General features: G+C 46.4%; 1 protein-coding gene across 4 annotated transcripts in view; it reads left to right on the top strand.

The window, feature by feature from the left end:
- NCAM1 (neural cell adhesion molecule 1) overlaps positions 1-14,182 on the top strand; it is a 176,482-nt gene extending 162,300 nt beyond the window's left edge. For 2 of the 4 annotated variants that reach the window (XM_088138929.1, XM_088138928.1), the window contains 4 exons: positions 6,579-6,786; positions 7,869-7,985; positions 8,756-9,511; positions 10,973-14,182. In XM_088138929.1, coding sequence (XP_087995055.1) covers positions 6,579-6,786; positions 7,869-7,985; positions 8,756-9,511; positions 10,973-11,093 — 1,202 coding nt within the window. In that variant the 3' untranslated portion in view covers positions 11,094-14,182. The remainder of the gene's footprint in view (positions 1-6,578; positions 6,787-7,868; positions 7,986-8,755; positions 9,512-10,972) is intronic. The other 2 variants (XM_088138931.1, XM_088138930.1) reach the window with 1 other exon arrangement.
- The last annotated feature ends 974 nt before the right edge of the window (positions 14,183-15,156 follow it).

The raw sequence follows: 15,156 nt of genomic DNA, 5'->3' as shown, positions 1-15,156 counted from the left end.
CACAAAGGACGAATAGTTATTAAGCTTAATCAGCTTTGTAAACAATGGGCTGGTCTTTAATCTGTGCCTCTGCTGCTGGGTTCGCAAAACCCATAGATAATTATGTCTACTTTTCAATATTAAATGGCCAGCTGGAAATACACAACTTACCAAACTCTTTGGCAACCTGCTATATGATCACTAATTCAAAATGCAATGTGTTGCCATTCATGCTTTTTTCCATTGTCTTGAAATTCCCAAGCAAACGTATGTGCAAGACTGGTACTGTCTGTTTGTCCAAGATGAATGGACCAAAAGCAAAGATTTTGAGAATAAGCAAAGGTTTAAGGTATCCAGTTCCTTTCCAGGGATTTGAAAACGTTCTAGCTGGCCAAAAGGTCTGGACTGGAATTGGGAAGGCCCTTTCAAGAGGGTGTGGTCTTACAGTTTAGTGATAGCCTTTGATTCCAGAGCCACCCTGAAATCCAGTAAAAGCTGGGGGGTCCTACATTTGAACTGAAAATTGATCCTCTACCCTAGTGGGGTTCTGGGAATCTACCTCAAATTCTGGTTGAGGTGGAATTTTCTGCTGTCACTGTCTGGATGCGAGATCATCTGTTGGCAGCAAGAGATAAAGATCACACAATATTCAAGTCATCACCATATATGAAGCCTCTCCATCCTATTAAAACTGTTTGTGGCTTATCATCTATGCTTTGGGACTTCTAGAGAGAGAAAGAGACCAAAACTCTAGCCTGTCCAAAAACAGCTGCTCACTGAGCACTTGAAGGAAGCAGTTAACCGTCAGTTGCCAACAAAGAAGTGGACTGAGATCCGGCATTCGTACTTTGAGGTTCATATTTGAAAATCTGAGATTCAGAGGGGCAGAACCTGTGCCGGAGAGCTAAAAGAGGGTCTGTAACTGATTTCTGACAAGAGGACTCTGCACTAAGGATCAGCTTTTCATTCATTTTGCAACAAGTACTCTTTTTTTCCCTCTCAAAATATGCCTGGGCTCCTGTTCCTAAGGCTCGTCCACCTCCAGATTTTGCCCCAACCCCAGCCGCCCTCTCAGTGGTGCTTAGGAAGAAATGCCCAGGGAGCGCTTGCAGGGGGTTCAGTGCCAAGACCACATGATCCTGGCCTGCATTTTCCAATCTCACCTGTTTGGTGTTGGCACCTCCAGACTCTGCTAATCCACGTGCTCCAACCTGCCAACATCTGTACCACTCTACTAGTGCATATAGGGTATTCACATGACAGTTCTGCTTAGTCGTAGCAATTCTGTTTAAGTCTTTCATTATGTCTCTCAATCTCTATTAAAAAGGGGAGAGGTTATACAAGGTATTTGATTTTTTTTAAATGCACAGCTGTATCGAAACTGCTTCCCCATAGGCCAAAAATAGCTGTTACTTTTTTCCTATTTTTGGGTGGGGGTCGGGGTAGTATCAAAGAACTTTCTCTTTTTCTGTAGCCAAGAAAACAAATCATTTCATTGTCACGTTCCTCAAAAATTCATGAGCCTTCCTTGCAATATCTATCAGTTTCTGGGAGATGGCGTGAAAGGTTGTGGCACGTGACAGGAAAGATTCATTTTCCCAGGCTGCGTTGCTACGTGGGCCGGTTTGCAGGCACAAAGGGCCCCGAGCTGCAGTCGGCTTTCTGCACCCCACTCCCCGCCCCCCGGCCTGGCTGACACAATAGCATGTTCTGTCTCAATTGGTACATGTGCTGTTGTGGTGGTGGAGCCACTTTTGTGTTGCTCAGCTGTCAAAAGTTGCAGATCATGTGCAGTGTGACAGTTCCAGAGGTCTTTTTTGTGCACTCTTGTCAGGGCAGCCCAGAAACAAAGCATATTTGAACTAACCTCACAGTTCAAAAGTTTTGTAGTAGCAGCACACTGTGTTGGGTCAGAAGAAAGGGCTGTGCAAGGGAGTGAAAACAGACTGCACACCAACCAGCCTCCCCTTTTTCCAGGTGGGAGCCATTGGCTGCCTCCTACTGGGAGGAGAGGTGCTTTTAGCCCTTGACTCTGTTTTGTAGATCCATCATTGGCAGAAACAGAGTTGGTCTTAACGGATGGCTCTTGGGAAACGCTCGCCCCTCCCGACCTTCCAGTAACAGGCCCATGACATTACATGACTTACCAGTTGGCGGATGAACTAGAACTGAATTTGAAGAAGGATTTCTAGTGGATCATGTCCCTTGGTATTGCATAAAGTCATCCCTGATAATGCACCATGTTAAAGTAATACTGCCTGTAGAAGGTACAGACAGAGCTGGAAAAGCGAATTGATCCCTTCTCTCATGGAGGAAAGCCACCTTCCCCCTATCTTTTCACTGAGAAATGTTCTGTCAGTGATTTAAAAATGTGAGGATGACTAGAACCTGATCAAGTGTTCCTAGAGCAGGAACGTCACAACAGCACAACGGCATGTTATGCAGTGGCCTGCTTCCAACCGGAGAAACCAGCTCGCCCCACTTTGATCCCAGAAAAGGGGTATCTGCTCCAAAGGCAGCAAGTGAAGTTCTCCAGGAGGTTCCCTACTAAAATTCTGTATGCCTAGACATGGCCCAAACCAACTACTCAGCCAAGAAATTGACCTATTCTATCTTTCCATTCAGAGTCCAACCCCAGTTATCTGTTTTTGATTATTGTTGGCTTCTTCCTTCTTCTTTAGTTCGACATTTAGAAATTGGGTGACATATTTCAGCACTTGAAAGTATTTTCAAAGGAAACGTAAGAAAGAGACATGTTTTGGAAAAGAGAGCATCAGTTTGGATGGGACAAAGTATTTTCACATGCAGTTTGCTTTGAAAGCATCTTTGGGGAAGCTGACTTAGCTCAGAGTTACCAGAGGTTTTCCTTCTGGAACCCTTAATGGCGGCCTGCTCCTGCCACACTTTATTGAGTGTCTCACAGTTCTAAGAGCTCACTACTCTGCAACCAGTTTTTGCAGGAAGTCGGGTTCCCAAGGCCAAATTGGAAATGTGAGAAGGGAAAGACCTACTTTGTCCTATTTGTGTGGATGTTTTGGCTTGAGGTGTTTTGGGAGCCAGATATGGTACAGTGTCAACTCTATTGGGGGAAGGCTCTGCACCTGGAGTAGGCCTTGCACAGTCAGGATCTGTGCTCAAGCAAGTCAACCTGCTAAAGAATGTACAGATTTTCTTGTTTTCAGGTATTTCCTAAATCCCAAATGGCCCTTAGCCATTCTGTAGGTTGAAAGCATATCTAGATCTTCGTCCAGAATCTGAAGAGACCAGCCTGTTTCCTCTACTCATTTTGATTCTGGCTTTGAACATACGGTAGTCCTCAACTTATGACCACAATTGGGATTGGAACTTCGGTCACTAAGCAATGCGGTCATTAAGTGAGTCATGCTCAATTTTGCAACCTTTTTTGGCACATTTGTTAAGCGAATCTGGCTTCCCCCATTAACTTTGCTTGTCAGAAGCCCCCTGGGAAGGTTGCAAATGGCGATCATGTGACACACACACACACACACCCCAGAACGCTGCAGCCGTCATAAATACATGCTGGTTACCAAACACCCGAATTTTGATCACGTGACCCCAGGGACCCTCCGATGGTCGTAAGTGCAAGAACTGGTTGTAAGTCACTTTATTCAGCACTGTCATAACTTCAAACAGTCATTAAACGAATGTCCGTAAGTTGAGGACTACCTGTATGACCTTTTCTCTCTCGCTATTTTTCTTTAAATGAAGATGGAACAGTTATTGAAATGGTTGGATTTGTCCATGTCTACAAAATATTGTGGCAAGGATATGGACTGGAACTGGGTGGTATCAGTACATCGCACCAGTTCTTTTGAATCTTCACTATTCCCAGTTCCCAGTTCAAGGTGCTTGTTTTAACCCGTGGGGCCCCTTGCAGCTTGAAACCACAGTATCTGAAGGAAAGGAAAGGCTGCTTTTGTCTGCCCAAGAAGTGCCCTAAGAGCATCTTCAGAGGGCCCACTTCGGGTGCCTCTCATGCTAAGGTGCCGCAATCAGGGCTGTGATTTAGAACTTGTTCCTGCTTATATTTTCATGTATTGCTATAATGTTTACATGAGTACTTAACGATATTTTTGTACAGTGTTTCAATATATTTATTTATTTTTATTTTATACTTCTAATTAAGATACTGCCCATCTCACAAAAAAGTGACTCTGGGCAGTTCACAATAAAACAGCAATAAATATTAATTAAAATACAATAAAAACAATATAAAATAGAATAAAAATAGAATAAAAACCAAACACATGCGCAAATAATGTCTTCCAAGATGTTGATGATCAGTAAGATGTTAACATATGGGAGCATCTTCAAGGTGCCAGCCACCCCCAGGGTTGGTTGCCTTTTTTTGCACCCCATGCCAGCTGGCAGAGCCAGGTCTCGACTGCTTTCTGGAAGGAAAAGAGAGTTGGGGCCTGCCTCACCTCTGGGGGGAAAGTATTCCATAGGGCGGGGGCCACGGCAGAGAAGGCTCTCTTTCTGGACCCCACCAGTCGACATTCTTTCTTCGACGGGGTCCACAGCATACCCTCCCTGCCTGACCGGGTGGGATGGGTGGGTATAATGGGGCTGAGACGGTCCCTCAGGTAACCTGTCCCATGCCATGTAGGGCTTTAAAGGTGATAACCAACACCTTGAATTGGACCTAGAAGCAAACTGGGACCCAATGCAGCTCACGCAGCAAAGGTGTAACATGTGCCATCTTTGGGGCACCTAAAATTGCCCGTGTGGCTCCATTTTGAACCAGCTGAAGCTTCCGGATACTTTTCAAGGGTAGCCCCATGTAGAGCGCATTGCAATAGTCTACGGGAGATGAGTAGGGCCTGAGTGACTGACTGGAGGGACTCTCAAATTATATGCTTTTATAATTTGTTTTTAAGCAGCAGTTTAAATTTTATTGTTAACTACTTTGAGGTTTTTTTGTTCATTTGTTTTTAATGGGGACTGATACACCAGTGCTTTAAATAAGTAAATAAATCTACTTACTGCAAGCAGCGCAAGGCCGTTGCCTTCTTTCAGAAAGAATCTTTGGTTCAGGGAGCCCCAACCCACCTGCTGTTGGTTGTCAACTCAAGAAGTATCTGATCAAAGACCACGTGGGAAGAATGATTAGAAAACTGAATTCTTAGTAGCTTTGAATTCATTCTTCTACACAGAACAAATTGTGTGCTGGATCAGGCCCAGATAGCCCAGGATACAGTTGCAGCACAACTTAACCCAGATTTCTCCAGAAAGCTTCCAAGTAGAGCCAAAAGGTGACAGTCAACCCATCTTGTAAGATTTTAAGTGGAGACATTTCAGCCCTGAGCATCTTAGTTGTGAGATTCTTTTCTGATGGCTTTGTGGGCCCAGTAAGAAGAGTGCCATGTATGCTGTTGAGGTTACTTTGCAGAGCCTACAAATGCTTTTTTTCACCAAAATAAGCTGAGGTGAAAAATGCATCCAGAAACATTTGCAATGGAAAAGAGCTCATTTTGAATGTCCATCATGGAAAATTGAGATGAGAAGAAGCAAAAGCTTGACATGCCTGCTAAACTCTTTCCTCAGGGAGAGTAGAGTAGACAAGAATCTTGCTCACAGCTGAATAATCCATGCATGAATTTAGACTATAATAGAGGAAGAAAATGCAAATGGTGTCTCTTCCCTGTCCTCATCAGAACAGATGAAGTTGTTTAATTGTAGATCTTGGCATCAAGCTGATCAGGTGGGTACAGTCCTGCCCCAGAGCCCTTAATGGACTTCTAATGCAAAGGACAGACTTCACCAGCTAAAGCTGGGCAAAGGAGAAGGACATCCGGTCTGTCTTCTGTGGAACTGCGGTCTCTGTGGGGAAGGGGGCAAGAAGTCATCTGAGTGCAGATGGGGAATCAGTCTGCATTGTATCCAGTGCCCTTGTGTGTAGTGGTAAAACAGATCCCACGAGAGAACCCAAAAGACAGCAGCTGACTCACACTCTTGGAGCAAAATGTCTTTTCTGTAGGTCTTTATCAACCTACAGGAACTACTGTGAAATCAGTAGAACATTGCACACACAGGAGCTTGATGCAGCCTGAACAGTGTATGTTAAAAACTTGTGATACCGTAAGAGAAACAAACAAATACAGTTGCAGTAGAGCTGTAATCCATTAATATTAAATATCAGAGAAATAGAATAGTAATATAGATAACCTCAAAGCCATCTATTTGTATGGTGCTTCCACTGACTCTAGCCCTCAGGTCTTTGGTCCCACCTCAAAATGAGTTTTTGCAGAAATTATGCAAACACTCCTGGAAATGTCCTAGAATGGGGAGAAGTGGAATTGAGTGAGGTGCCTATTGTTCTTTTTATCTGGCAGCCTCCTTAGAAAGTTTCAGGGACCACCTTCTCCCCGAACCCACCCATCCAGGCACAAGCAGGAGCTGCGTTTGTCTTCACCTGCTTTGCAGAGGAGGAGTTGGATGTTCATTCCCGGTGGGCAGAGATGAGATTGAAGGGGCCTGAACCTGTCTCCCTGAGCCAAGCAGAACGTGCTGCTTGAGGATTGTAGCCTTGCCTCCTTGCTCATATTGTTTTCTCCGCTTTCTTTTGTGGTCTAAAGCCAGCACAACCCCGACGTCAGGACTGGGCACAGCAGCCATTGTGGGCATCCTCATCGTCATCTTTGTCCTCCTGCTGGTGGCCGTGGACGTCACCTGCTATTTCCTGAACAAGTGTGGCCTTTTCATGTGCATTGCCGTCAACCTATGCGGCAAATCGGGTCCCGGCGCAAAGGGGAAGGACATGGAAGAGGGCAAGGCTGCCTTCTCGTGAGTAACTGGAAGCCTGCTCTCCTCCTTATAGGGGAAAATCCATATCTGCTTCCCTGCACTTGATCCGTAGCAGAATGTGGCAAGTTCCAATAGTCTTTCCTAGTTTTCTGGGTCCCTGTTTTCTTAGTTCACTGGGGTGCAGACCCCCACTATGTAAATCAGGTGTGGAAGATGGCGGCTGTCAGAACTAGGGGCAGTCACCAGTGTCGTGTTATTCCTAAGTGGGTCTGACCCTCAGGTGAGCTCCATAGGAATGTTTAGAAGATGAACAAAGTTGCTCTTTCTTGATCACATTTCCTCCTGTCCAGAAAACAGGAGAACAATGAGGGTAGCAGGGAGCATCCTTGCTCAGCTGGACTTCTGCTAAATTTCCAGCTATTTTGCCGGTACAACTATCGTGCTTTCTGAGTTTCAAGTACTGTATGCACACTGGCCCCCAAACATTGGAATCATCTAGTTTAAGCTAATAACGTGTCTTTGCACTGCAGCTCCCGAAGTCCTTTCTGAGCTCCCCAGAAAGGTTTTTAACTGATGATTTTGAGGGTTGAATCAGCCTCAAACTGAATCTGCAGAACGCTGCACCTTAAAGCAGCCTTATTTTGAATTATTTACTCGGTCACTAGAAATTTCATCCAGCCAAGTGAGGAGGGGCAGCTTAGCTCCCCTTCCAGTGATCCACAAGTTTCTCTCCTGGAGATGAAAGAGTGGAAGCGCAGAAGCCGAGTGGGCAGTTGCCAAAGATATGGGATACCTTGAATTTCCATGCTGGACAGTTTGGAGATCAAGCAGTCTCTTGTTGTCCAGGATAGAAACCGAGAGTGTTTCTTCCTCCCTCTGCTAGGCTGCAGTTGTGACGCACTAAATCCAAACCGGGCAGGGTTTAGCATAGCCCTGCCTCCTCCTAGCTTCCATGAAGCTCTGCTTAACGTTTTGCAAGCTAGAGGGGCCTGAAGAGGTGGGTCAGAGTTCTGCATTCGTAGTCCACCAGCAGTGTAATGAGTGGGAAAGGTGGCAGGTAAGAAATGCTTTCGGGAAGCAAACTGAAAGGCTTCAAATCTGAATCCTTCACTCCATTACAGGAAGGATGAATCAAAAGAGCCCATTGTCGAGGTGCGGACTGAAGAGGAACGGACCCCAAATCACGATGGAGGCAAACACACGGAACCCAACGAGACCACCCCGCTCACTGAACCAGAGTAGGTGGGGAGCGGGTGCTGGTTTCCCTGGAGGACGAAGTGGGGATGCTCTTTGTCCTCCAGGTCTCTGTGGGCACACGTTGGATGCCAGGCGTGAGTGTGGGTGAGAAGGGCATCGAGGCTGCTGCGAAGCAGGCCCAGCACTTGGAAGTCTGGTGATCCCGAGAGAGAAACGGAAGCATCTTATGGGCCTCAAAAGAGCAACGCATTTCCTTTTCTAGGGGGTTTTATGGCCTGGAGTCTGTTTTATTCATTGCCTCAGTTGGCACGTAGAGACCCCGAGCAGGGCGAGTGAGAACTGCCAACAGAGCAAGGGCAACTCAAAGCAAACACAGGCTGAGCATTGCCAGCAAGGAATGTTTCTGTGTTCTTTTTATCAGACTCTCTAATTACAAGCTCAGGATTCCACCCCCCCCCCATTTGGGGAGACCCCTCCCATGAACATCCATGGAGGTGCCAGGGTCATCATGGCGTTCTAGTACAAATGACATAAATGATGTATTTCCATCAGTTGCATCATTGGCGCAAGGATGCCATGACGCGTGTGATGTCATCATGGCTCCTACCAGATACACGCGGCCCCCTCCTGGCCGGATTGTCCTCGGGCTTGATCATCTCGCCTCTGTTTCTTTCCTTCCTTCCTTTTGTCTGTGCATAAATAACCGCATGTGATTCCGGCTGTTGCATTGACTCCCCAACTGCTTGCCACGTTGACAGCTGTCACTGCCTCTCTCTCTCTCTCCCCTCCTTCCTTCCTACCCTTTTCACAGGCACCCTGCCGACACCGTGGCAGCCACAGAGGACATGATGCCATCCGTTACCACAGTCACAACAAACTCTGACACCATCACTGAGACCTTTGCCACTGCCCAAAATAGTCCCACCAGTGAGACCACCACTCTCACCTCCAGCATCACGCTGCCAGACACACCCATGCCCAACTCCACTGCTGCAGCCCCCAGCCAGGCCACGCCTTCCAAAGTGGCAGCAGCCTCTTCACCCCCACCTGCCTCTACCCCCAAAGTGGCTCCCCTGGTTGACCTCAGCGACACCCCTACTTCCACTCCTGCCACCGGCAATCTGTCCTCCAACGTCCTCAATCACCAGGGGGCGGTGTTGAGCCCCAGCTCTACTGCCAAAGGGCCCGAGGCTCCCAAGGGCCCCGCAGCCGCCCCCCCACCTTCAAATCCAGCTAGCCTTCCAGCCTCGTCAGAGCCCAAGCAGGAGGCCTCCAGTGCCAGAAGCCCCGAAAAGGAAGCCCTGCGGTCCAGTGCAGCAAAGAGTCCAACAGAGGCAACGAAGAACGCGGTGAGCCAGAAAGGCGAGGCCGCCCCAGGGGGGACCAGAAACCCTCCTCAGAATGAGGACTTTAAAATGGACGAGGGGACCTTCAAGACGCCTGATATTGATCTTGCCAAGGATGTTTTTGCCGCTCTGGGCACAGCGGCCCCAGCTGCCGAAGCCCAAGCCGCTGCCACTGCTTCCGCCCTGGAGACTTCGGCGTCACCAGCACCTGCCAAGACAGAGTAGGCCTTCCCACTTATGCCTCTTTGTGATGTGTCCCTTCTCTTTTCCGTGCTGTGCTTGGGGTTCAGGGGCCCATTGCTTTGCCCCATTTCTCTGTGTTAACCTGGCTTTTTCTCTAAGTAAGCTAACCCATGCTGTGGCCACTTCACCATGCCATCACAACTGAAGTGTGGAATTGGTCCCTGTCCTCCAGGCCCTGCTGTGAAATTGGTTTTTTCCCCTCTCGCTCTTAGGCTTCCCACCTGAAAGGGAAGCCAAGATGCCACCAAAGGGTTTGCTGCCTATCTTGTGAGGGTTGGAACTCCTAATACCGCCGGGAGGGTCGGGTCAGGTTGGTTGGCCAAATCCTTGAGCAGCTAAGGGTTTCATTCTGAGCACAAGATTGTACCATGTGGTTTCTGTGGTGTCTTTTCCCACCTCTGTTTCCTGGATTCAGAGAAGCATCATGTGTTTGAAAGCGGGAGAGGGAGTTTTAACAGTCCTCTGACCTCAGCATAACACATTCAGAAGGGAGGTTGGGAAGGTGGCAGCAGCACTTGCTGTTGTATCAGGGCTTGAAGATTTCTGGGCTCAAGAAACAGAGGGAAGCATGTGTGCTAAGAATGGTGGAAAAGTGAAAGAACTGTAAGTCTCCTGAAGAGAAGCTGGAGTTTGGAAGACACGGGGCTGAACAGATCCCAAAGGACTGGCTGCTGTCCACAAACGTGGTTCTAGTGATGGAGCTTTTGTTGAGAAAGATTTGATAGTGATGAAATAATTATGGTAATTACCACTTGTTTATGCTGTTGAACACAAACCCATTTGCTAAATATGTAGTCCTGCCCACAAATAGGAAACTAAAAGAGATGTATGTTTTTCAAATATCAGAAATGTCAGGCATTATCTGATGGTTCCAGGTTGCATCTTTTGAACGTTTTAAAACTTGCCCTCTCCCCACCCCAACCCCCACCCCAGCTATGAGAAGCAGGAAAGCACAATCCTCTTGGGCTCAGGAACAGGGAGCAGGTGACCCCAGTCTTTCAGTTGGCATCATGGCTGGATGGCCTGAACCCTAGAGCTTCCCACAAACAGAGTTACCAAGCTTGGCCAATGCAGTTTTTCACCAATTTCTTCTTATTTCCCTGTTGGGAAAGCCTGCCCCCCCTCCCCCTCATCCATTAAACACTTGGATTGGTATAGTGCACCTAAAACAGCAGAAAAGAAGCCCCATCACCAAAAAAGAAAGAGAACATTTGCCAGACATCATTGTCTGGTGAAGTCCAGATCATACTCTCAAAAAGTGCCACTATTGACAACTAAAACATTGTCCGCCACATCTGTTCGCTTGAAAGGGGAGGCACCAGTTCTTCCCTGGAGATTGAAAGAGGGGTGCATGGCCCTGTGCCCATCTGCCGGTTGGATTGAAACAAGCGTCCCTGACCTTCCTTTCACCCGCCCTGTTTTTCTGGTTTTCCAAACAGGAAAAACCCTGTAGAAGAAAAGTCGGCAGTCCCCGCCACAGAAGCCAAGGCAGCTCCCGCAGAAGTGAAGACGGTTCCCACTGAAGCCACACAAACAAATGAGACCGAAAGCAAAGCATGATGGGCACCTGGGCCAAGAGAAAAGCAAATGGAAATTAAAAAAAAAAAATGACAGAACAGCTTCACCTGAGCATTTAGAACACAAAATACACATCTCATTCCTCTAGTGTCTTTGCCTTTTTTAAAAGAAAACAGACAAAAAAAATGCATACAATGGGGGAAATGTGTTTGGTTATGGGGGGCTTGTTTTATTAGGGCTTGTTTTTTGTTTTTTGTTTGTTTGGGTACGTTTGTAGAAAGGATTTTACTTCATGTGCACTTGCTTTTAAGAGAAAAGGAAAATACTTTTTTTTTCTACTACTACTTCTTCAAGGACGGAAGTCCGCAGTCTCAGTAGAACAGCAGAGAGTCCATGCAAAAGATCCATGCAGAGTTTTAAATGAAACCAAACTAACCACCATAAACGTAGGGGGAATCAGAACAGAATTAGGAAGCCGTGGCTGAGCAGAATGGTACAGCCAGTCACAAACCTTTTATTTTTATATGTTCCAGCCAAGTTGAGAAAAACCTGTGAAGTCTCCTAAGTAAATTGCCATTTCCTCCCTCTTTTTCCCTGGTCCGTTTTGAATTTGTTCTGTTCCCAAAAGTGTGTTCCTCCTCCCTGACTGAATCCTGTTCTCATTTCTGAAGCCTGGAGGCCCAGTTGCTCCTCATCTCCGGGGGCGGGGGGAGATCCTTTGGCAATGAGCAGGGCCCCCTTGTTCATTTCCATGGGTTTCCTGGAGGATGCTCACAGCTGACTGCGCCCTTTGAATCTTAGTTTTAATTCCTATATTTCCATTTAGGGAGAATGCATTGGGCAGCTTTGGGAATATATATTTCAAACGGCAGTATTCTTTGTTGGTTCATTTTCTTCTGTTTTGTGGGGAAGGGGTTATTTTTGTTTTTTGGTTTTTTGGTTTGTTTTGGTTTTTTGCCAACATTTTTTCTTCCAGTGTTTACAGTCAACAAAATGTTTTTAAAAACTGTTGTGTTTAAAAGTCTATGTAAAATAGCTGCCTTTTTAGAGAGAGAGAGAGAGAGAGAGAGAGAGAGAGAGATTGACAGAGAAAATAAAATGCAGGCTATATAGATAATAGGTGGACCAGCATGCTTGCTTTGCAGAGGGAGACATTTTAAAATATGGATGTTTACAGTAGATGTTTCCCCTTTATCTTTTTTAATTATTTTTATTTTTAATTCTTACTAAAGTAAGAAAACCAAGTAACCCCCTTTCCTTTATCCTTCTTTTTATATAGATGGGCTAATTAAGGGCCAGCTGGTGTCTTGGTCCAAGCTAGTCTCTTGAGAAACATGCAGGTAACTCTAAGCATGCAATTGAAGGAAGTACAGTTTGGGAAGGCAGAAATTTACTCCCCACAAAGAAGATTTAAGAAGTGCTTGAGTTGAAGGGAAAATATCCTCATGTGGTGCTTAACGTGTCCCCTGGAATCCATGAAGGTTAACTTGGCCTGGGTTGTGCTCAGATGATTCCTTCTCATCAGCTTACACTCAAGACTGCTTTTAATGTAATCCTAAGTAGGGAATACTTGATCTGTCGCCTCCAGAGGAGATGTGGGGAATGTGTGTAAGATGAGGTCCCCCTGTTCTCCGCTGAAAAATAGGGAGATATGTAGTATTGGTATGTAACTCAAGTCCACAGTGTGGGGGCAGTGGGGTTGGAACTTCCTGCTGTTGACAACAATTCCTTCCTAACTTAATATATTTGATGAATTATATTATGTTGAATTTCAGGAGCCAGTTAATCGTGGCATTGTTTCTGAAGAATAATCGTACTGTAAATGCAAATGTCATGAAAGCTGACTCTGTTGGCCAAGTTGAACATTGAGAGTACTATTATGGCACTGGGAAGGAGGATCCCTGGAGGTCTGTTGGAGTGCAGTCCAAATGTATGTATATAAATATGCCTAAGGCTGGGATGTAAGAACTGTAAATCTGTCTTAAAGAATGTATAGACTGAATTTGCTTCTTGGGCCGGGGGGCTGGACTGGGCTGGCACGGTTGCAGCTCACCCCAAGCTTCAACCTCCAAGGTCACTCAGGCTCTGGCGGCAGATCCGATGGGTGTCCATCCACATTCCTGGCCGTGGAATGAGGAGCCGTTCAACACACCTTGCAGGAAGGGTTGATCCAAAGGGTTAGGTTTGCAGCCCTGGAATCGCCAGTTTCCACTCAGTTCAGAAGGACCTGCCCGGGAGAGCTTGTTCTTGATTTTCCAGAATCAATATAGTTAGAGCTAAGATCTTCCTTAAACAGTCGTTGGTGCATTGCGTTCAACCTTTGGCAAGGCTACGGAGCAGTTGTGTGCTTTTGACCATTTTGCCCCTTTGGGAAAGAGGTTGCTGGCTTAGGCTTAAGCCCCTGCTCTGTGGTGACGCAAGGGACAGGTTCTTTGTTTTTCATGTTTTTGCTTCCCGCTCCAGGAACCCTTTCATAAGCCAGAAGGGAGGTTCTGCAGTCAGGGGCTGGCTATATATATCCATCCTCTCTTTTTAGGTAAAATCCTGTTTCCTTTCAGCCTACATGGTGCTCTAAATGTAGCGAGACTCTCCCACTTAAGGAACTTACGCTATATTTGCGGGGGTAGCAACGGCGGCAGTATCGGTACTGTGCAACCTGTGCATATTTCAAGCAGTCCTGTGTAAACCATGGCGATTGTTTCAGCATAGTAAGATACTCTCGGATTGCATCCTAAGGCACAGCTCCGGGGGCTTCGATGCCTCCAAGGGCTGCATCTAATGCACGTGGGCTTTGGGAGGAGGCTCGTGCCCAGGGCGGTGGCTCCCCCTCGACCGTTTTCAGGTCCTGAAGCAAACGGGGTAAGGGGTCTTCTGGGCTCTTGTGCAGCGATTCCCTTGCCTAATGCAAAAATCTGGCCAAAAAGGGGTTTGCAAAAGAAGTGGGAATTCCATCTGCTGATCTAGAAAGTCCTTAGGAAATCTCCAATAGTTTAAAAACACTGTAATTTGATTTGGAACGCTTAATCGTATCAAAATGTTAAGCGGATTGAATAAAGCATTCAGCAGTCTGGTTTTTACTTGCCAGAGTAGCGCTGTTTGAACACAAGGACTACTCGTGTTTCTTTCTAAGAGACAGGTAGGTGCAAACCCAGCATTCACAGATTTCTGCAGTGGTCTTGTGCCTAAAACTGTAATTTAGCTTTTTAAAAAATTATTATTCTGCAAATGGGAATGTGGAAAAGGGATATAGAAGTGGAAAGGCCAGCCCTTTTGTAAAAAAACATTTTTTTTCTTTTTTTAAAATCATTAGATCTGCAAGCTTGTGCACTGTGGGTGCGTGAATATCTTAATGTGAAATGTGTTCTTTGTCATAGTATCAAAATTTTTAAAATCTAAAAAAGAAAAAAAACCTTCAACATAGTTCGGATGTGGAAAGTGTAGCAGGAATAGTTTGGGTGATCAAGAAAAATCCGAAAGATGAACTTTTGGTTTCAGGATATGTAAAAAGAAGAGAAAACAGCTGTTCTTGACCACAGAGTAGCCTTTAAATAAATGTAAAACCTGTGAAACTGAATGTGATATGTAACATTCCTTGGGCTACAGACATGGGGCCAAGGGAGGGGCGGAGGGTCTGGGCAGCCGGCCTCAGGAGAATGGAGGCACGCGTGTACTAGAACCGGAATCTCCATGTGCACAGTTGTTCAATGTTGCATTTCTCGGTTATGATTTCAAACGGTGAAAAAGAAGTCTTGTCCTTTGGCTAAATGTAGGGGTTTTTGTTCTGTTGTGGTTGCCTTCAGCTCCTGGGGGGTGGAAACGGAGGCTCTCTTTCAGCCAGCCCACCCGTCCAGCACTCATCCTCATGTGGAGGAGGCCCTGGACGTTCAGAGATGGAGAAGCAGGGCGATTGGAGCCCCGAAAGGTGGTCCATAGAAGGCTCACAAGGGCAGGAGCACGCAGGGGAGCCTTACGAGAAGGAGAGAGGTCCCGAAAGGTTGGCTTCGTCCCCGGGCAAAATGCACGCCTCTTTGGCCAGTCCTTCCTCACATGTCCTTCAGCTCCAAGCAGCTAACAAGGCCGAGAGCGATGGGGACAGTGGAAATGC

This window comes from Python bivittatus, unplaced genomic scaffold, assembly GCF_059951505.1.
Source record: "Python bivittatus isolate LINGU-HERP-01145 unplaced genomic scaffold, Pbiv_v1 ctg000320_np1212, whole genome shotgun sequence".
Lineage (NCBI taxonomy): Eukaryota > Metazoa > Chordata > Lepidosauria > Squamata > Pythonidae > Python > Python bivittatus.
The sequence above is the reverse complement of the archived record's forward strand: the minus strand, read 5'-3'. Positions and strand labels throughout refer to the sequence as shown.